Genomic DNA, 22889 nt, shown 5'->3' with positions numbered 1-22889 from the left:
GCTCTCACACATGCACGCGGGGTCTCCAACACACACACACGCACCCACGCACGCACACACACACAGCGCGCGCACACTCCATAACTGTCGCCGTAAGCTTCATCGCCTGCAGAGATCCTGCAAACCACCCATCAAAAAATAAAACATTAATAAATCAAAAATCAAGCAACTAAACTTCCAGACATTTGGAACGTTATCAATAAACATTCAGCTCACCTGTTCAACTAAGTTTAGTCGGTCTGCTCTGCTGCTTTGCAGCGTTCACTTGTTGCTGCTGCTGCCCTGTATGCTCACTTCCACTTTAATCTCGTAAAAATACAATTTTTTTCTCATAAATTTACGGTTTAAAATTTCATAATTTTACTTTTTTTGGTGGCCCTAAAATTCTGTCGTACCGAATAGTTTGAATCTGCCAGGCTTTTATTTTTCCCCCGGAAAAAAAAGTCCTCACTTCCGTTGTGCTGAGCTTAATGCTAATGCTGCGGTTATGTCGTCGTGCTTCGGGTAATGCCGCTGCGCTGTCTCTTAATGCCGTTGTGCTTCGGGTAATTTCGTCGCGCTTCGGGTAATGCCGTTGCGTTTTTCCATTTGTATGTAGTGTGAGCCCTGTCGGCCACCGTACCAAGTGAAATAAAAACAAAGAAACTTCCCACCTAAACCTCAATTACCAGTTATAAGCACAGAGGTTGCTCTTACACTTTAAATTGAACACATTTTAACTAAACTACACATAACAAAGTAACTTAAAAAAAATGTAACAAATCAAACAAATATCCACCCTCCCCCCTTGAACCCACTTGATTGAGCTCAGAGATCAACTTAGCAGTCAATCTCAGCTGGGCCTCTTGAATGCACTCGCAGACACACCTACAGGTAGTGAGCTCAAAGAAAAAAGGATATGTAAACAAAATACCAAATATGTGACGTGTAAATAAGAGTACCTGAACTTATGTTGGGTGAGTACAGGAAATCAGAAGCATATATACAGTTCTGGGAAACAAGGAAACAACATTTGTAAAGTAGTGATGTAACGATTCATTTAAACAACATTTTGCTTCATATCATAATTGGTAGTTGCTGATCTGATTCAAAGTCTATTTTGGTTCATTTTAAACTATCCGATTCACTGACTTACAATGGATCTTGGACATCTTTAGTCAGAAATTGTGTAATAAGGGTGAAGTTTTCCAGATTCCATGTATTTCTTGCAAGATATTCATGTATAAATTAAATATGTGTACAAACAAACAAGTAAACAAGAATTAACGACAAACAGCTTCATGAAGTTTTTTCCACAACAAAAAAGTACAAAGGGAACATTATTAGAACATTCTAAAAGACTCCATGGTCACATGTTTTCGCAATACTCAGGGTTTTCCACACATTGGACTGTACTGATGGCTTAATCATTTTCTGCAGCCATCACATGTGTGCTGTCCACTGTGATGCACTTGATCATTCTTACGTTATAGTAAATAAACCTACTGTGCCTCAAACCAAATGGTGTTTTCCAATATCAATACAATTGATATTTTCATTTTGTGACGGTTTTGTAATAGTATAGGTCGATAGGTTTAACAACTTGCCTCGGACAGATTGAGCAATTCATCATTTAATCCGTACACCTCTACTGTAAAGAAAGACCTTCAGTTGCTGATTCTTCCACAAGTCAGCATTATCAACTTGCTGCTCTGTCAAATGTGTCTTATGTCTCACTGATACAAGAACTCTAGAAGTTCTAGAGTTTCTTCTCTGCTTTGTTGCTGACATGAATGATATTTCTCCGAGTTTTGACTATAATTCGGTTTTTCAGTTGTTGTTTTTTTAAATACGGTTAAAAATGTTTTTGTTTTTCCAGACAGACTATATAAAGTCAAAGAAAGCATTTCCTGTAAAAGCTGTGAAGGGTTCGCTTTATGTCAATGTCTCTAATTTCTCCAGAAATCAGAGGTTCCTCTGGACTACAACCAGCACGACCCGGACCAGAAGCAGATCTATCGGTTTGTCAGAACACTTTTCAGTGCTGCTCAGCTCACAGCTGAATGCGCCATCGTCACACTGGTAAGCTTTCACTGCTGCAGACAATCGGAACTAACCATGGAAACCAGATTTACACAAAAGAATGAATGGAAATCCTGCCATCTATTGTATAAACTCTTAACATTCAAAACCATAGTTAAGTTTTTTCTCCTTTGATATCTAATTAAATGAATATATCTGAATCTAATTAGGCAATTTTTCCATTGAAATAAAATTATACTGCCTTTTTATGTAACATGTTTCTGTAGGTTTATTTGGAGAGACTCTTGACTTATGCAGAGCTAGACATTTGTCCTGGAAACTGGAAGAGGATCGTTCTTGGAGCCATTCTTCTGGCTTCAAAGGTCTGGGATGACCAGGCTGTGTGGAACGTCGACTACTGCCAGATCCTCAAAGACATTACCGTGGAAGACATGTGAGCTGCCTTTCCTCTTTTTGAGCATCTCCTATTACCAGAGGATTATATCCAAAATCTTGCACTACTCTGTCTACAGTAGCCCATATGGGACAAACCAAACTGCTTGAGAAAGCTGTGGTTTTTTTGCATTATTAGAAATACCTTAAATTCTCTTGTCAGGAATGAACTAGAGCGTCAGTTTCTGGAGCTGCTGCAGTTCAACATCAATGTGCCGTCCAGCGTTTATGCCAAGTACTACTTTGACCTGCGGTCACTGTCAGAGTCCAACAACCTGAGCTTTCCACTGGAGCCACTGAATAGAGAGAAGGCCCAAAAACTGGAGGTGACTGCAGCTTCTTTCAGTTATTTAAAATTTTTTTTGGTGGTGTTTTTGTGAATAATTAAATGACTTGGTGTAGTACTAATGTGCTAAATTGCCATATATTTTTTATATCCCTTTTCTGGCTTTGCAGCTCAAAGTTCTTTACAATCACATTTCACTATTCACCTACGGACACACACTTTCACATCCTGACTTTATAGTATTACGGAACTAGACAACCAACTGCCCACATTTAACCCTTGTGCTATCTTAGATGACCCCCCCTTCCATTGAGGTGTTCTCCCTACCATGACAAAGGTGGATAAAGGTGGAAAGATTTCATGTAATCCTTGGACACCAGTGAAGATCACAAATCATTGAAGAAAAAAGGTTCAGAGCACTGTCTAGTGGGTCTAGATGACCCAACTCCCAATGGTAAAGTGCCTAGAATAGCACAAGGGTTAAACTGTTGACTTAAAGATTCTGTAGTCACCCATCTGATTACATCAGGGGTCACCAACCTTTGCGAAACTGAGAGGTACTTTATTGGTACAGAGTCATACGAAGGGCTACTAGTGCAGGCGCTCCTAAAATAACACATTTTTACAGTTTGCTTTTAGTTATTTATTAATAATGATTAATGATACTCATATATGTGAAAAAATTAATCACTTCAATGATTTCTCACAATAATTATCAACAATGACAACAAGGCGGGAAGCAGATGTTAATATTCAGCCCTTTTATTAATCTCAGTAATTTTTACATTTTCAGATGATCCCTTCCATCACTACATTTCATAGAAAAAATGTCCCATTTTCACTATGTTGCACCATGTTTATCAGTCATGTAGTGTTAAAGAAAAGTCAACCTACATATTTTTAAATTTTGTCACGTTTTAAACTAAGGACCAAATCTGCAGCGTTTAACAAAATTCTAACTGCTACATGTCATGATTGAACACATTTCTTCAATATTTTAATTCGACTTTGCCATGGCACTGCCATGTTTCCACTGATAACGTCAGGTATGTTTTCTTTGTTGCTGATGAATGATGCGGTGGTAATGCAGACGTTTTGGGAGGTGTGGGTCAGCATGTTAAAACATCGCTCAGTGAGCGATGTTTTAACATGCATGCGTGGCTGAAGAATGTCCGTCACCGATCCTTACTCATCAAAAACCCTTCTGAAACATTTCTGATGCTTTGTAAATCATTTATTAAAATGTAAAGAACATTGTATTCCTAAACATAAAGAGTTTTATTTATTTATTAAGAGCAATTGAAGGAACCATAGGAGTGTCACTCTGTCACTGTGTCTTAAAACCAGGAGTCCGTTCTTCCTCTTTCATCAGTTAAGAACCAGAGATGCTGCAGGGTTATTTAAGCTTTGGGCAGGCACAGTCCAGTCAGTCCAGCAGCAGCACAGTGTTTTAAGCGTCGCTTCTTCCAGAAAAGGCCTGTTTCATTCATCATTCATTCATCCGGATGATAATTATTCTCTGCGATTATCTTTTTTAGCGTTTCAGGATATTTTTTGGCCGGTTCTGAGTCAGTGGACTCTGTCCGTTTCCTCGGCACCACCATCACTCAGGACCTTAAGTGGTAGCTGTCCTTCAGCTCCCTGCTCAGAAAGGCCCAGCAGAGGATGTACTTCCTGCAGCAGTTGAAGGTAGCCAGACTGCCCGCCCAGATGATGGGGCAGTTCTACACGGCCATTATAGAATCCATCCTCACCTTCTCCATCACTGTGTGGTACACTGGAGCTACAACCAGGGACAGAAACAGACTGCCGCTTATTGTGTGCTAAGCTGAGAAGGTGATAGGCTGCAGTCTTCCATCTCTCCAGGATGGAAGACGTCTCCAGAACCTGGGGGTGTGCAGGTTGAATAGCAGCCGACCCTTCTCACCCTGGACATGGTCTACTTGAACCACTCCCTTCGGGCAGGAGGCTAAGGTCCATCCGGACCAGAACCTCACGACATAAGAACAGTTTCTTTCCCTCTGCAGTCAGACTCATGCACAATTTTTAATCCCTCCCCCATTACACTTTTCACTTATATGTCCAGTTACCAGTCCATTACCTGCACCTTCTTCATCCTCTGTTTGCACTGGTTGCACCATTTATTTCTATTTATTGTTCTGACCATTGTGTTATTTTTCATTTTGCTTACCGTTGTTCATTTTTATTCCTAAGTGTTGTATGTGGCACATTGGCACCGCAGCAGATTCCTAGTCTGTCAAACTGTTTTGTTCGCTGACAATGGCAATAAAAAACCCTTGAATCCTTGAAAACATATTGGACCAATGAGGAATATAAAAGGTAAAGCGGTTTAGTACGACTCCAAAAAAACAAAAACAAAAAATATGAATGTACAATCATGACTAAAAGTTTTGAGAATGACACAAATATTAGTTTTACAACATTTGCTGATAAACTGCTTTTAGATCTTTGTTTCAGTTGTTTCTGTGATGTACAGGAATAATAATATAATTATAACATATAATTCTAATTAAAAAACACTTGATACATTTCAAAGGCTTTTATCAACAATTACAAGACATTTTTCTGATGTCCTGTCCACTGGGCGGCTGGCTGGCGTAGCCAGCATACTGAGTGCCCACTTATGTCAATGTGGGAAAAAACAGGTGGGCCACCACGGAAACTGCAGACAAACCCATTTGGGGTCCACATTTTTTGTCCACTTTTAAACCATATGGGGCCCACTTGGCTGGGTTACTATCAAAAATACATTACTGGGTTACAGTGATATATGTATATTTGACAGTAAGTTAACAGGAGATTTTGAATTCAAGACAAAGGAAAGTAGGATTCAAAACAGAAATGTTAAATGTAATACTAAGTGTTGAATTATTAGATTTTTCTTTGCAAAGTTATGCACAAATTAGTACTTTATTTACGCTGTAATTAAACAGGAAATATTCAGAATACAGAATACACATTTTGATCATATAAAGGATTCATTTGATTAAAATCATATAAATTTCATTTATAGTGAATACATATTTTTATCAGAAGCAGGCATCTCATCTCATGTTGGCAGGTGAGGATAATGACAAATAAAACACTAAAATACAGACAGATACACATAGACATGCATACTAAAACCCTTTAAGGCAGTAAATGTAAAAACAAACAAATAGTGAAGCTAAAAGGTTTAATCTGAGAGTCATCTGAGATTAGTTTTTGAAAGTTTCACACTTATTCATTTTAGAAGTTGAACATGTTTTAGTTTAAGTCTATTATTTTCTATTTGCAGGCCATTTCCAGGCTATGTGAGGACAAGTACAAAGACATAAGGAGAGCCGCCAGGAAGCGCTCAGCCAGCATGGACAACCTCTGTGGGAGGAGATGGGTACCTGCAATTCTCTCCTAACATCCTGACTGGTGGCCACCAAAGACTGCCCCAAATGGGCTTGTTCCAGGTTCTACGTTTTTTCTTTCGGGTTGGACACAGAGCTTGGGAAAAAAAACGTCAAGTTTTGGACGATCGGGGAAAATCCGGAAAGATTTCTACCTTAATCTGTGTGACACCTCCACAGTGCCTCAACTAATCTGTTCACAGCGATTCTGGATTTTATCAGCCAGGTGGAATAGAAAATCTATTGTTTGACCATAAAGGGACTCCAGCACAAGACAAAGCCTTGAGCTCCTTTTGTGAATTTGTTATGTAAAGACCTCATTTCTGGCTCGACCTTAACCATAGATAGGACTTTACGATGTTGTTCTCTTGTTCAAACGTTAGCATAGCACTGGAGCTTTTCCTGGTTATTTATTCCCATTTAACAGGACTCTGCATCATAAAAGTGTTAGACTGTTTCGTCCTTCAGAAATCTTCAAGGTTTACAGTATTTCAGGTGCACCTCTTTATACTCAGGTTGTGGGTTTTAATTGTTTTAATGAACTGTGATGCTTCCTATTTCATTTTCAGTTTTCCCACGTGTTACCATTGTTCATTAATAATACTGACTGAAAAGTAATCCAGAAAATGCTCAAGTTCTATATTTAGCTTGATTTGATCAATTTTTTTGGATCAAGCGTGAAAAACAAAACCACATTTGTGTGTAAAGAGGAGAAAAGGGTTTGCTCAAACGTTAAAATGAGACTGATTGTGTGTTTTTATAGATCAGGCAGAGACATTAGTACGTTTTCTTTTTGTTTGTTTTTTATTAAGGCACAAAACTGTTAAATTAAGAAAAATGTATGTAGAACTAAAACTGAGACACAAAGATTTTGGTTTATGAAAAAAACAAAAAAGTGAACAGATTTATGTATTTACAAAAATTCTTGATTTTTTTCACAGGGTTGTATCTGACTGAGCTGCAAAGCTGGGAATCAGTTTTAGATTTAAACAACTAATGTGGTAAATATGCCAAACAGTTTACTTTTTTCCCCTAAATTACAGTGATCAACAGTCCATAAATGTGACTACAGAAAATATTTAGTCACAGGACTCCTGCATTGACTAAATCAAACCAGACAAATGGTCACATAAAGTTGGTATGCATTTTTTTTTAACTTTCTGAAACTAAGAAAAAGAGATTTTTTTTTTCTTTTAACTTGTCCTGTCCAACAGCTGGGCAGACAGATGAGAGCTGAGGGCTTCTTGTGTTGGACATATTTTACTTTAACAACAGGGGTTATTAATCTTCAGACAAACCAGAGGCATGACTGAATAAACCCCTTTTGTAATTGAGGCCAAACTTTATTGATTTCAACCATGTTTGAAAATCTTTGGTGTTGGACCGGACGGAAAAGGAAAGAAGGGAAGAAGAAAGAGGGATGTTAGAGAGGGGGGGGGGTAGGAGGGTGATAATAGGAGGGGGGGATAAGACCATGAAGCAGCATAAAGCAACAAGTTTACTGGTTGTTTATCATTACAGCAAGGTTCAAATGTAGTACAAAAAGGGCGGGGCCTGTCCACACACACTCAAATGTTATCAACACACCTGCTAGCTGCAAAAATGTCCACCTGTCAACAAGTCAACATGTACACAAAACAGATAGTGTTCACACGCATACTTATGCTTTAAAACCAACTATTGTGAAATATTTCATTCATTCTATCACGCAAACTATTAGTGCAAAGGTGAGCTAACACCTGTGCTCAGGTGAGTGTTTATGTTCTTCTAAAATGGAATGTGAAAAGAAGGAGGGAGAGTGCCCAGCCACCCCCACACCAAGACCCCCGCCGCAGCAGCAGCGGCAGCCGGAACCCCCCAACGCCACACGGGAGCAGGCAGGGAACAACCGCCCCCCGGGCGACCAAATCCGCCACCCAGGCCAGGGCCAGCAGGACCGCCGCAAGGCCCCCAGAGAGCAGGGAGGCACGAGGGGAAAGAGAGCACCCCCCCCCCGCCGCGCCGGGAGAGCCCAACGCAGGGCCCCACCGGAGAAGGACGCCCACAGCCCCAGACGAGCACCCCATCACCACCCATGAGTTCCGGGCATCCCCCCGCCCCAACCCCAGGTACAAGCCAGGACCCCCCAAGGGAGACCCGCACCGCACTCCAGGCAGCCACCCACCCGGCCCACGGTTGGTCCAGGGAAGATTAAGGCAGGGGCCCGCCGCCCCTGCCCAGGAGGGGGGCACCTCGGGGAAAAAGGGGGCCCACAAGGGTTGTTGTAAACATGGCTCAACCAGGCTCAGCCACAGTTGAAAATTTGGCGGGGCCCAGCGCTCAGGGGCAAGGACCAAAACCCACCCCCCAGGGACACGAACACCCCTGGCTCAGGTGTAATGTGAACCCCTTCCCTGCGTGGAGAGAGCACCGCCGGGCCCAGGAAGCCGGCACCCAGGGGACACGGCAGCCGTTGCCAAGGGCCCCGTACCCCCCACCAGGGAAGGGGTAGGGGACAGATGGTCCTAGGTCCCACCTTTCTTGCAAAATGTGTGTGCGTGTATGTGTGTTTGAGAGGGTGTGTGTGTGCATGTGTGTGTGTTTATGTTGGAATGTATATATTGAGGGGGGAGGGGTGTGTCTACTAAGGGGGGTGCAGTTAAAATTGGCGGGTAGGGCACTAAGGGGACATCTCCTGATTACTCACAGTGATGTCCCCTCACCCTCCCCACCAAGGGACTCTAAATGTCTAAAGTGCGGTTAAAATTGGCGGGTAGGGTACTGGGAGGACATCTGCTGCTTGCTGGCAGTGATGTCCAAGCACCCCCCTACCAACGGCCCTACATGTCTAAGGTGCAAATAAAACCGAAAGAGGGGGGGCCCACTCCATACGGCAACCATAGGAGGGGGCCACTGCCAAGGAGCCCCCCCCCCCCCCCCCCCAAGGCGCATCGCAAGCTAAACCCCCCACCCCCTCACCCTAATATGAGGTTATATGAGGAGGGGGGTAAGTTGGGGACAGCTAGTAGATTGTCCCCCGGTGGTCAAACAGCTGTCCCCCAGCCCCCCCCCCCAGCATAGGGGCCAGGCCAGCCCAGGGTCGCCAACCCCGGAGGCGCCGACACCCCAGGCCCAGCACCGCCCACCCCACACAGAGAGAGAGGAGCCAGAAAGCGTCCCCCCCCCCCCCCCGGAGCAAGTCCAGGGGCCTCATTTATAAACGTTGCGTACGCACAAAAGAAGGCGTACGCCACTCTCTATGCAATAGTTGAGATTTATAAAAAGCAAACTTGACGGGAAAATGTGCGGTCCTCCACGCAAGCTCTGACCCAGGCGTACGCACAAAAACGGGGGAAATGAGAAACGGCGACACCGTCGGCAGATGGAAGAAACACGTGAAAGTGACAGTGTGTGCCAAATCGTGCTGGCATGTGCCGTGCTACACAATGTGGCACAGCTTTAAAACGTGCCTCTACCCCTTGGCGCGGATTGCTGTGTTGGCCCCGACCCTGAACCCCATCCCCACGCTTTTGAGCCAAATGCTGCTGCTGTGCGCCAGCGTTTGGAAGTGATGCGTCGCTTGTAAAGAACAACAAAAGGTGTGGAAAATATTATTTATTTAAGAATTCCCTCATCGTGCAGTTTATTTCAGTCGGGGCGGTCTTGATTTCGCCCAACTCCTTGGCCACCTCTGTGATGTGATTGAACTACTGACTTCCCTCTGCATTTCAAGGACTGCATCGGTGAGGACACGCCCACTGCTGGAGGGTTGAGAGCCGCGTGCCATGGAGACGCTGGGTCCAGGCGGCTGCTCAGCTGCAGCATCGTAACCACTGGCCCCGCTGGAACACGCAGCAACTAAAATAAAATTGTTCTATATTAATAATCTGTAATTGTGTAGCCTGCATACATGTGACTTGACTGCATTCATTTTAATTATTTCTCTTACCTGTGTCACCCGGTGCGTCTTGCGCGTCGGCGTCCCCCTCCGCGTCAGTCACCACTCGGTGACTGAGGCGGAGGGGGATGCCGATAAGGGGGACTTAATAGGGATTCCCCAATAATAGCCGCCAGTCTCTCATCAAGAGGGGTCAGCTCCGTCGTCGTCGTACACCCCCCCCCCCCCCCCCCCCCGTGGCAGACACACTCTGCCGATGCAGCGCTAGACGTTTTTTTGCCTCGACTTTGATGTCCGATCATTTATTTCATTTCTTTTTTATTTCGGCCACGGTCCGAGGTTGTGAGGCTGCAGCATTTACGGCGTCTGCCACCGTTTGCCACTCACGTGCCTTTTTGGCATTAGTAATGCCCACACTGTGCCATCCAAACAACACTTTTCTCCTCTTTTCCACCTCGCCAACGATAACTTCTACTTCACATTGAGTGAAGTTACGTTTTTTTGATTTCCTCTCTGTGTTTGCCAAGATTTAGCAAGCCATGAATATTAATTTGTGGGCGTTTCAAGGACTATTTATGGGCAACTATGGGCGTGTCATGTAGCCGCAAAAGCTGCGCTGCATTTAGAATCGGTTGTGATTTATAAAGGGAAAGATGCGTAGGATGTGCGTGCGCACGGTTTTATAAATCCGAATATTTCTGTGCGTACGCACGTCCTATGTTTCACCGTACGCAACTTCTGACGCAAATCCTACGCAAAGTTTTATAAATGAGGCCCCAGGTCCCCACCCCAAAACGCCAGCCCTTGAAGAGCTCTGGTCAGGCATCGACGGGACCCCACAGGACAGGGCCGACAAGCCCCCAACCCCACCCCAGACCCCGCAGCCGGAGCGGATGACACCCAGAGCGACCGGGGGTCCCAAAAGGGTTGTCCCGTCCCGTCCCAGAGGCAGGGAAGGGCCGATCCCAGCCCCAGGTGTAGATGGGCAGCCCATCCAGCGCCGCTGGACCAACGGAGCCCCCACCACCCCCCACCAGGCACAGGAGGCCCCGACCCCCACCCCGAACCACGGCAGAAGGGCAAGGAGCAGCGACGACCAGGCTCCCCCACCCCCTAAGTCATGGAGTTAGCTATGGGAGACCAGAGAGACTGAATTCTTTCAAAGTTACTTGAACTTTGGGCTGACATTTTTTCCAAGCTGATATGATCAAGCAGCAGATTTCTGTGTTGACTTATATTTATATTTGTCTTGTTTTTACAATTTATTAAAATAGTTTTTTTGGCAATACAAAGAGTTATGAAAATAATAGATACTAATTCTTCTTCTATATCAATGGCACTCATGTCACCAAGCACACAAAGTGACGGTGAAGCTGTGATTGAAACCTTAAGCCAGACTGATAGATCGGCACATACCTGCTGCCAGAGAGCCTGGACAGGCGTGCAGAACCACAGTGCGTGCATGTAACTGTCGGGTAGATTACTATCACAGTGCTCGCAAATGTCTGAGTTACTGAGACCCATCTTGAACATCCTCTGTCCAGTGTAGTAAATTCTGTGTAGAGTTTTGAAATGGATTAGCTGCAGATTTGGACTTTTTGTCATTTTAAAGGTGTTTAGACAAAGTTCTGACCAGAAGCTTTCATCTGTGCTGATGCTCAAATCCGCATCCCATTTTGTTGTCGTAAGTGAAATATTGTTATCTAAATTGCATAAAAGTTTGTATATTTTGGAGAGAGTTTTATTCATTGAGAAATTGATCAGAGTGGTAACTACATCTGGTAGCTTTAAATCGTTGTCTCTCTATTTAAACTTTTTAGTAATAATTGATTTAAGTTGCTGATATTCCAAGAAGTTATTTATTCCATGTTTGTCTTGAAGTTCCTGGGGAGTTATGAATCTTCTATCAATAATTATGTGCTCTAGTTGTTTTATGCCCCCTGCTTGCCAAGCTGGGAAGTGGATCATTTTTTTGTTTATAAGGATGTCTGGGTTGTTCCAGATGGGTGTCATTTTGCACGGGGTTGAATTGATGATTTTGATATTTTGAGAAATTCCCACCAGGCTGTTAAAGTGGCGTTTATATTAATACTTTTGAAACAATCCTGTTTTTTAACTGTTTGGCTAATAAATGGTAGATCTGACAGGTTGATCTTATCACATAACGCCTGTTCCAAGTCTAACCATGAGTTGGTTTCTGGATTATTTTTTAACCACTTTAAGATGTATTGTAATCTATTTGCAAGAAAGTAATTGTGGAAGTTAGGTAATTCTAATCCTCCACAGCTTTTTGCAGATTTTAAAGTTTTTAGACTAATTCTTGCAGGTTTATTGTTCCATAAAAAGCTTGATATGGATTAATCTAATGTTTTTAACCATTTTAATGGGGATTGTGTGGGAATCATTGAGAATAGATAATTAACTTCAGGTAAGATTTTCATTTTAACCGTGGCTACCTTGCCCATAAGGGACAAAGGCAGGTTGGTCCAGCATGTTAGATCGTCCTGTATGTTTTTCAGTAATGGGGTGTAGTTTAGCTGCACCAGTTCTGATATTTTGGGGGAAAGATTGATACCTAGATATTTAATATTTCCTGATTTGACTGGTATTGTGAGTCTATGTTCCGCATTCCTATTGAGTGGTAATAAAACAGACGTATTCCAATTAATGGAATAGTCTGATATGGAGGAGAATTCATTAATGATTGTTGCTGTTTCATTTACAGAATGTAAATTCATTAAAAACAGTAATATGTCATCTGCATAGAGACTAATTTTATGATGGCTGTGTTTGGTTTTAATTCCTTTAATGCTCTCATTCTGTCTTATTGCTGCAGCTAGAGGCTCAATGAATATAGCAAAAAGAGAAGGAGAGAGTGGGCAACCCTGTCTGGTTCCTCTTCCAAGAAAAAACCTGTTGGAAGTCTGTTTATTAGTTCTAACTGATGCATTGGGGTTATGATATAATATTTTGATCCAATTGATGAATGATTCTCCAAAGCCAAACTTATGGAGGGCAGCAATAAGGAACTTCCAGTTTACTCTGTCAAAGGCTTTTTCAGCATCCAGCGATAGTACCGTCATTTCCTGGTTTTCAATGGTGGCAAAGTCTATTATATTAACAGGTCTTCGGAGATTGTCATCCGGGTGTCTGCCTTTGATGAATCCAGTCTGGTCGAAGTGAATTAGGTGAGGAGTGATTTTTTCTATTCTCTGTGCTAGTGCTTTGCAGATAATTTTTACATCTCCATTGATTACAGAAATGGGGCGATAGCTTGAAAGGCTAGTGGGGTCTTTGTCTGGTTTTAGAAGAAGAATTATGTTGGCTGAGTTCATGTTAGGTGGTAGTGATTGACTTTCATTGATAAATGTGACCGTTTTATAAAACGTTGGTGCCAGCTGTTCCCAGAATTCTTCATAAAACTCAGCAGGAAAGCCGTCAGGCCCTGGTGCTTTACCATTAGGCATAAGTAACAGAGCTTCATGAAGTTCAGACAACGAGAGCGGAGAGTCTAAGTTTGTGATTTGATCCTCATTTAACCTGGGTAGGTTTATATTATCAAGAAATGAGTCAATACTTTGTTCTGACGGATTGATCTGGGGTGTGTACAAGTTTTTATAAAAGTTTTCAAATGCGTTATTAATTTTCACCGGGTCGTGAGTGACATTTCCTGTTTGGTCCATAATAGAAGTGATTGTTGATTTTTCTCTATTAATTTTAAGCTGATTAGCCAGACATTTGCCAGAAAAAGAGAAATTTTTAAAGGACGCTGAAAAAATAATCACATGCTGTTTGTCTGGTTTTGTTTCTTTTTGTAAGTTACAAACCATTTTGGATACACTGCAAAAGATGTTTCCTATTTGTTGCCATTGAAGCTCAATGATGTCGGAAAAAAGTTGCTACAAGCTTTTACAAAGATATTGTGCAAGATTTGTACAGTACAACTATTGGGTGGTTTCAAAATTAAATGTGTCACAGCGCTGTCAGATACAACTCTCAGGGTGGAATTTTCTTCATTCAGTATTGAGCTATGGACACACCGGACATGTGACACGTGTTTAAAGGACATGCTAAATGCGTGTATAGCCCACGGTGTTTACACTGGATTAGAAGGGACGGGCTTCTTTTTCTTTTTTTACTGTTCATTAGCACATGCAGTTGGAAGAGGCTTGGTGTGAAATTTCAAAGTGGTGCAAATCTCGTGAATCTTCCACAGCTCTGATTCCAATATATGAAAGACTTGGTGTCGTATAATCCAGTCGGACACAAACCACACTTATGAATTTCTCCTCCAGGATCAATTTTCAAACGGTTGGCACTTCCATGAATCGAAAAGGACGCAATTCATACGTTACTACCAAATCCGAGCCCCTGATTGGTTAAAGTTCTTCCTTGTTTAATTTGCAATGCATGTTCAATGGCTGCACGTTTTGTACGTAGAGCCCGAAAAAAATACGTGGATGTCAGAGTTTTGAACGTCGAAGCCTGAAACGCGCATTTACAAAGGCTTTTCATTAGAAGTAGCCGCTTGAACGCGCGTTGCTGAGGCCTGTGTGAACGTAGCTTTAGAGTGTTGTTCAAGATACTTTTAAACTCTTAATACATTACAGATACATTACAGATCACTTCTTAGTCATTAACCCCCTATGCCTGAATTCTTTTCCAATTATATAAAAAACTATTCTTTAGTGTTTGTTTCCGTTTAAGGTGATGCTGAATTAAGCAGAGTTCTGGATAACATGGGGCGCTGCAAATTAGCGCCATGAAGGGGTTTAGAGTAATCCTCTCTTCACAATATTACTGTCTCTGAACTTTAACATGTTAAATGACTTCTGTATTACTTTTGAGTTACTTACAGTTAGAGTTACAGAACAAATAAAGGCTGTTAAGACTGTGGTCCTCAGAAACACTAAAACAAATGCTAGAACTAATAACAGCTGGTTTAAATGACTATACTGGTTAGTTCACAACAGCAAGACAGACATATTGTCTCTGTGAAAAATAAGTTCTAGACACTCATTAGTATTTTTCTCATTAATCCTCGTTAATGAATCGTGATCTCACTGCCTCTGAACAAATACATGTTGCGCTTTTAGATGTTGCACAACACAAGTTAATGAACATGTAATGAATAGAATATTCCTCAAAAGTTATTAAGAATGCCTTACTGTTTTGTAATGAATTAGTAACATTTAACCTAGAATTAGTTTGGAAGATCTTGGATTCAAAGGCCAAAAAGCTGTTGTCTCTTCGTTTCAAAAGTTGCTTTGAAAAAACTTTATTTAATTTGGTGGTTTTGTACCATTCCAGTGTTCTGCTACTACATTGTATTTATAGTTCAATGACATTTCATCAGGAAAAGCTAAAAAACAAATCTGTAACCCAACAGAGAGAAGTGTAGAATGGATGTGACTTTACATTGTCATTGTTTGTTTTGCTCAAAGTACAATGGTCTGATGTTATTTTCCTAAAAGAAGTTGTTTTGTTTGTTTTTATTACTAAAGTATTTATTTTACTAATTATTTTTGAGCGGTTTTGAAGGGGTTCTTATTTTCAGACAAGTTCATTTCTAAGTTATTTATGGATGTTCAGATTTGTGTTTTTAATAAAGGTACTATGAAATTATAAATCCATCTGATGTACAACTTCTTACAAGTTTTTAGGTTGAATTTTTTGAGTTTAACCCTTGTGCTATCCTAGGCACTTTACCATTGGGAGTTGGGTCATCTAGACCCACTAAACAGTGCTCTGAACCTTTTTTCTTCAATGATTTGTGATCTTCACTGGTGTCCATGGATTATATGAAATCTTTCCACCTTTATCCACCTTTGTCATGGTAGGGAGAACACCTCAATGGAAGGGGGGGTCATCTAAGATAGAACAAGGGTTAACCAGAGAGCCACAATGGAGAGGTAAAAGAGCCTCATGTGACTGTGGAGCTGCCGGCTGCAGACCCCTGCCTCAGACTTTAGGACTTCTCATTGAATGTAAATTTCTGCTGAATATTGGTTGGTCAAAGATTATGGAATGATTTCACAGGAAGTTGTCTGTCCTCCAAGTGTAGATTTTTTTGCAATAAATTCTAAATGATTTAAAAAGGAAATTGCTTTTGTAATCTGTAAAAACTTTTTCTTAAAGCATTTAATTTTATTCTCAAATTGGTTCTAAAATATATACATTTTAAATCAATGTTGTTTTTATCCGTCTGTTTTTGTGACAGACACTGTAATCTGTCACATCTAAAACCATGGCACTCGTATTGTTAGCAATGACCAAAAACAAAATAAAGTAGACTCTTTTGTTAAAAACATATGTGGATTTGACCATTCTATTAGTAATCAAACCTTTTTAAAGCTCAACATTGTTGCATCTGTTGATTTTTACAACTGTTTTCTCAGATTTACTTATTAATCTAAGAATAAATAGATTTAAACTAACAGCCTTCTTTCAAAGGAAAATTTACTTTTAGATTTTAAATAAGGGAGGGACTAACGTTTAGGTTGACATTAAAATTATTATTCAGTTTGAAGACATTTAGTTTGAGAATTTAGTGAACCCAAACAAATAAGTCTTAACCAATCAAGTGCTCTATGTAAACTGGCCTTTCTTCACCCAAAGAGCTCCCACAAGTGTAACCTTTAACCTCTCACCTCTAAGCCCCTTCGCACACCCAGGATTAGCTTCAGAAATGAATGATGGTCTTTTAGGTCACAGCAAGAATACATCTATGAGTTTTTGTGTTTTTTAACCCTTGTGCTATCTTAGATGACCCCCCCCCCCCCCCCTTCCATTGACGTGTTCTTCCTACCATGACAAAGGTGGATAAAGGTGGAAAGATTTCATGTAATCCATGGACACCAGTGAAGATCACAAATCATTGAAGAAAAAAGGTTCAGAGCACTGTCTAGTGGGTCTAGATGACCCAACTCCCAATGTTAAAGTGCCTAGGATAGCACAAGGGTTACAGCTTTCTTTATTAAATTCACAGCTTCGCATAGCTGCTGCTGCTGGAGGACAATTCATCTGCTAAAAATGAAAGCTTAGACTCAAATGTATTAGCTTTAAAGTTTAAAAATTGGAAATGTTTGCTGCCTGCAGCTGCATCTACACATTTTCAAATATGACAGTACTAGCCTTCCACTTGGCGGTGCTGTTGCCTACTTTACATATTTGTAAAAAAATTGACACTGAAAGATTTGCCAAACATTTGGTGTAATATTTAGAGACAAAACTAAAGAGTTAAAGTAAACGATGCATAAATTCCTGTTTGTTTTTAGAATGGAAAATGTTAATGTTGGACTTTAAAGACTAAATTGTTACTTAAATTTCAGGGAGAGAAAAAATCTATGACACTTTGATATAATTAAAGAGGACTTTGAATGAATTAATAAATTTTCCTTTCTAAATGTTTTGTATAAGTGTTGATTGATCCGGGTAGAGAAGAAGCAGCGTGATATGTGGATCTATTTCTGCCAGACTGAGTTAAAGTCAGCCCGACAATAGCTGCTAATGATGAGATGCTATGTGATCTTTTATCATCCATGTAAACTATTCAGACATGTCAACATAATTTATTGAAGCAAATTGCTGCCAGGTTTTTATAATTGGACCTTTAGAGAGAATCCTCATTCAAACACTCCCTTATGGGAGCTGATGAAGAAGGAGTAAAGCTCGCTGGACTTCACCAACAAGACCTGTCGGAGAAATTTCCTGAACTGACAAGTCAGCGCCTTGTTTATGTTAGGAGGAGGCATGACCTCTCAACTCATTTCCTCTGTTGATTTTTTTTTTCTGTGGAGGAACTTGAAGAAACGCGAAGCAACTGCTGCCTTTACACAAAAGCTCACACATGAGCTCTGCTGGAGAAGGAAGCAAAGCTACCTGATGGCTAAAAAGCAGCCGTCCAGTTCATCTAACCAATGTGACTCCCACATGTTTGTCATTTGGTAGAAATGCAGATTTGTTGTTCTTAGGCTTCATTTGACACAATATTGTGATTCAGTGCAGTTTTGACACCAACACTCCTCTTTCTGATTGCTAAAGTAATTAAAATGAGGAATTTTCCAAAAAAAAGGAACTTATTGTGCATAAATAATGGTTAGCTTGATAGTTAAAGTGTCAAAACAAAAAAGTGTGTTTTATAAATACAGATTTAGGAAGAATTTTACTTTTAGTTTTTTCTGTATTCAGCATTTTTAGACCAAATACTTAAATATTAAAAATCTCCTGTGCTCAGTTCAGCAGATAAGACAGAACACACAAAATTATAAAATATAAATCAGGAGTGAACTGGATTACGCATTCAAATCTTTAAAAAAAAGATTAATTTCTATATATTTTTAGTTATTTAGAAAATTTTAGTCAGTTTAGTAGTCTTTTTTTCTATTCATCTTAGTCTAATAATTTCAGAATTTTCTTTTATTTAAACGTGTCTTTTGCTCAGTAAAACAAACAATATTTTTTCAAATTCTACCAGCATAAGTAAACATGTGACTAGATTTAAAGTATTTATTAGTTTTAAAATTTCAATAATGTTATTCTCACTCTTTCCGATATTTATTTACCAAAAAAGGCCACTTCTCCCAGGATCAACTTACAGGGAGCCACAAGGCCCCCGACATAACTCAACCCCCACCCCCCACCCCCCCGGTTCTGTCCTGAGAAAAGTTCACTTTTCTAAAGCTTTTGGGTGTTTCTTGCTTTGTGACTAAATTTAAACCAAATCTTCTAAAATTTATAAGTATTAAAAAGACTCCAGATGAGGGTTTAAAGTTACGCACGCGCAAACTCTGACCGGTTTTAAGCCAAAGGGTAAACGGACCACACACTGGACGAGTGAAATTACTTTTCCACGCGCCACAAAGGGTAGCGGGCTGCACTTACAAGTCTGTCCCTCCTGTCTCAAATCCTAATTAGAAGCCTCCGGCATAAAACAGACCACGTTTTAAAAACAGATCTCATTAGAAACAGCTTAATCTGTTAAATTTTAGCATTTAGACCCAAATGCATAATTTATCAGTTGAAGAATTAAACAAAGCAAAATAAAAGGAGATTCAGTCAATAAATAAATTACATCATGTGGCTTCTTTAGTTATAAAACCAACGTTTCAATGACAACAAAAATAATCCATAAAAGTTATTTTAATTTCAAAATAAAATCTTCTATCAAAGGGTGAATTATACATATGTACATCCTTGTAAAATTTCATATACAAATTCACAGCATTTCTACACCAATAATTATATAAATACACTTTTATGCGCATATGCAACCCGTATGAGACAATCAGTGTGTTAAGGCATTGGACAGAGAGTAGGGCTGAGCAGCTCAGCAGCTGCATGCAGGCGGGGCGTGGATGTTTAAGACACAGCGGTTCTTCACAGTCGCAGGGGAGACGCAGCAGCGGGGAACGACAAGGGGATCTTGTCAGCTGAGCGCATTTATTTAAAGCCCAGATAAGACACGGGATTCTTCGTGCCAGGTACATTGTTCTGCTGCTGGCAGCCTCATTATTCAAGGAGAGGCCATTAGGCGCTCATTAATGTGCTAATTACAACACGCTGATGGACAATCCAGACAGTTAGTCAACCTCTCATGCTCATTCCAAGTCCCAACATGCACGTCCTTTGGATAAGGCAAAAAGAAAAAGCTGGTGACCAAACTAAATTACTAAAACTTAATAATTTACTAAATAAAAACATTCATTCAGTCTTTTTCAGGCCATAAAGAGCTGATAAGCTTCTGTCTCTCTTTTTTTTTCATTAAAATGCCCCCCTCATGGCTCCTGCTCAAACCCGGGACAGTGACATCTGTTTGGGGCAGGAGACGGAGCTGGCTGTGCCGGACCTCCACGTCAGCCCCGTGCTAACGTCGCTGTACATGGAGCTCGCGGAGGCTTTGCTGCCCCAGCAGCAGCGCCTGCAGAAAGTCCTCCACGTGTCCAACGTCTTCCCGGACCAGATCCAGGCCCCCGACGTGATCCCCACCAGCAGACACATGAAGTACTTGAGCATGAACACGGCATAGTTCGGTCTCTGCTTGCTCGGCTCCGTGGCGCACGTACAGTTGTGCGTAATTTCCCACGCTTGCCTGTTGTGCTGCTCGTAAAAGTAACAGGCCACGATGACAGTGGCCGGGACCGTGTAAAGAACCGTGAAAACTCCGATCCGGATAATCAGCCGCTCCAGCTTGTCGGTCTTGGTCCCCCCCTGCTTGATGACGCTTCTGATGCGGAAGAGCGAGACGAACCCGGCCAGCAGAAACATGGTGCCGATGACCAGGTAGATAACGAGCGGCGCCAACACAAACCCCCGTAGGCTGTCTAGGTTCTGGTTCCCCACATAGCACACCCCCGCCACTGAGTCCCCGTCCACCGAGCTCAGAGCCAGAACTGCGATGGACTTCATGCTGGGGATAAGCCAGGCCGCCAGGTGGAAGTGCTGCGAGTAGCTGCCAATTGCTTCATTGCCCCACTTCATTCCTGCAGCGAGGAACCAGGTGAGCGACAGGATCACCCACCAGATGGAGCTGGCCATGCCGAAGAAATAGATGAGCAGGAAGACGATGGTGCATAGCGCAGGGCCCGTTGTTTCGTAGTGGATGTATCCTGCGCCGTTCCACATGTTGCACGCCACTTCCTCGTGCCCAGCGACTAGTCTGACAATATAGCCCACGGACACGAACATGTAGCAGGCGGACAAGAAGATGATAGGCCGCTCCGGGTACTTGAACCTCTCCATGTCGATCAGAAACGTGGCCACAGTTGTGAAAGTTGAGATGAAGCACAGGATGGACCACAGGCCGATCCAGAATGATGTAAAAGTCCTCTCCTCTTGCGTAAAATATGGGTTGTAGCACGGCACGGCACAGTTTACGATCTGCCCCGTTCGGACGCGGTTGTGCAGCGGGTGTCCTTCGCTGGACACAGGCACCATAGGCGCGCGACAGGAGCAGGCCGCCTCACACGGGGACCCTGCAGGTTTGTGTTTACCTGGGAAGGTGCGACCGTAGGGGCCCTTCCTCTTGTTGTAAGGCTTCAGAGGGCGGTTGGTCGGCTTAGCCAGCGCTGGGGACACGGTAGTGGTCTGGCTGCTGTAGTCCATGCACAGCGAGTCATGGTTGCCTTGCTCCGGCAGCAAGTCGCACCTCATCCGGTCCGGCCAGGGAAAGCCGTACTGCCTCATGAGAGGAGCGCAGCCGGCTTTGGCGCGCTCGCACACGCCCCTGCACGGCGGCAGCGGCTTCTTGTAATCCTCCAGACAGATCGGTGTGTACATGCTGCACAGGAAGAAGCGCAAGTCCGGGGAGCACTTTATCTCCACAAGGGGCCAGAACTGGTGCACCTCCAGCCCGGCTTCGTCCTGCGTGTCGTGGTGAAACTTGTTCGGCATGTGGGTGTAGTTGTAGCCGATACCTTTACAAAGAGGAACGGAGATCTCCTGACACTGCAGCTCTTTGGCCGCCAAGCTGCGCGTCCCGTGCAGGATGAGGGTAACCAGCACGCACCACGCAGAGGTCATCCTCTCCATCTCTGGCTTGTGCGCACAAACAGTCCCCCCCACCAACAAAAAGTGGCAGCGAAGTTGTGCTTTGCAAGCAGGCTGGAAGTCCGATCAGTCTCGCAAAGCCCGAGCACTCATGTTTCTGCGCCAACAGCTTCTGACACTCGAGCTGCGCGTAATTTCCATAAAAAGTCGTGCGTGGATCCTGCCTGCCCCGCTGCGCGTCTTTGTGTGGCACCTTGTTTCGCTGTGCACACTTGTGAATTTGAAGGGCGGTTCCGCTTTAAAACGGAGAATGAGGACACTCCCTCCTCTGCGCGCGAGCAGGGAGGGGGTAACAAACCCACTCAATCAAGAGTTCTTTCTGCTGATGTTTGTTTAAAATATTTACCCCGAAGTAATGGTTGTAATTAAAGGACATTGTTTACATTTACGCACTCAATTTTGTGCGTAAAAGCGCATCAACACACTCTGAATGGAAGCCGTTTGGCTCCAACAGTGAATTGACAGCTCGGAGCAAACAGCTTTTTGGGAGGAAGCATATTGAACCAAGAGAGGACTCCATCTAACAAATGTTTTCTAAAAATGTTTTTTTTTTAAATACATTTTTAAAATGACTGAAAGATGTTAAGCCAGATCAGTAGTCACTCTGCCTCCGTAGAAAAGCCAATAAATTTGAAACCAGGTTGAACTTTAAGATCTAAAATGCTCAGTTTCATAGACCGACTCCAATAAAAACGATGTTTTTCGATTTTTACAATTTTCCTGTAGCATTAATTTTATGAATCTATGCTATGTATTTCTTTATTCAATTGTTTGTTAATCTAGAATGAAAAAAAAAATCTATGAAAAATACCTTATTTGCTGACAAAGAAAATAGGCTGCCTGGAGCTCCTCTCCATTCTGAAGCATCCACTTGTAGACTAGATTCGTGTACATCTTTGATTTCCCCGTCTGAGCAGGCATTTGGCTCAAAACTGTAAGGCTGGATAGTTGCAACATTGCTCACAATTTTTGCTGCATCAATACTGTTGGGGCTAAAAGCTATAGCAGGAGAGCTTGCAAACAGATGGGTGCCTTCCATCTGTGAAACCAGGGTTTGAATCTTGGCTGCTCCCTATTCCATTCTCTGCTTCTGTGCTGGTCCCAAGCCTGGATAAATTGAGAGGGTTGTGTCAGGAAGGGCATCTGGCATAAAAAAAAACATTGCCAAGTTAACCATGCGACTCATCCTTGAAAGAGAGGTTGTTTCGCTGTGGTGACCCCTGATGGGAAAAGCTGAAAGAGGAAGATACTTGCTCCTTTAATTTGTGCATTTCTTGTATGTTTGTTTTTCCAAGATTTTAAAACTTTGAATTTATTAATAAAC

General features: G+C 42.2%; 2 protein-coding genes across 2 annotated transcripts in view; one reads left to right on the top strand and one right to left on the bottom strand.

Moving 5' to 3' along the window:
• LOC105357365 (cyclin-Y-like) overlaps positions 1-7042 on the top strand; it is a 69806-nt gene extending 62764 nt beyond the window's left edge. Inside the window, exons 7-10 of the mRNA XM_023965167.1 lie at positions 1942-2061; positions 2289-2455; positions 2618-2780; positions 6039-7042. Coding sequence (XP_023820935.1) covers positions 1942-2061; positions 2289-2455; positions 2618-2780; positions 6039-6155 — 567 coding nt within the window. The 3' untranslated portion in view covers positions 6156-7042. The remainder of the gene's footprint in view (positions 1-1941; positions 2062-2288; positions 2456-2617; positions 2781-6038) is intronic.
• Positions 7043-19141: 12099 nt separating this feature from the next.
• LOC101155718 (frizzled-8) lies at positions 19142-22069 on the bottom strand. Its single transcript, XM_004078557.4, has one exon. It carries the CDS (start codon positions 21545-21547, stop codon positions 19808-19810), a length of 1740 nt encoding a protein of 579 aa, XP_004078605.1. The 5' UTR covers positions 21548-22069; the 3' UTR covers positions 19142-19807.
• Positions 22070-22889: the final 820 nt, after the last annotated feature.

The sequence above is a fragment of the Oryzias latipes genome, chromosome 17 (genome assembly GCF_002234675.1).
Source record: "Oryzias latipes chromosome 17, ASM223467v1".
NCBI classification, from domain to species: domain Eukaryota; kingdom Metazoa; phylum Chordata; class Actinopteri; order Beloniformes; family Adrianichthyidae; genus Oryzias; species Oryzias latipes.
This window is presented reverse-complemented; position numbering and strand designations above follow the sequence as displayed.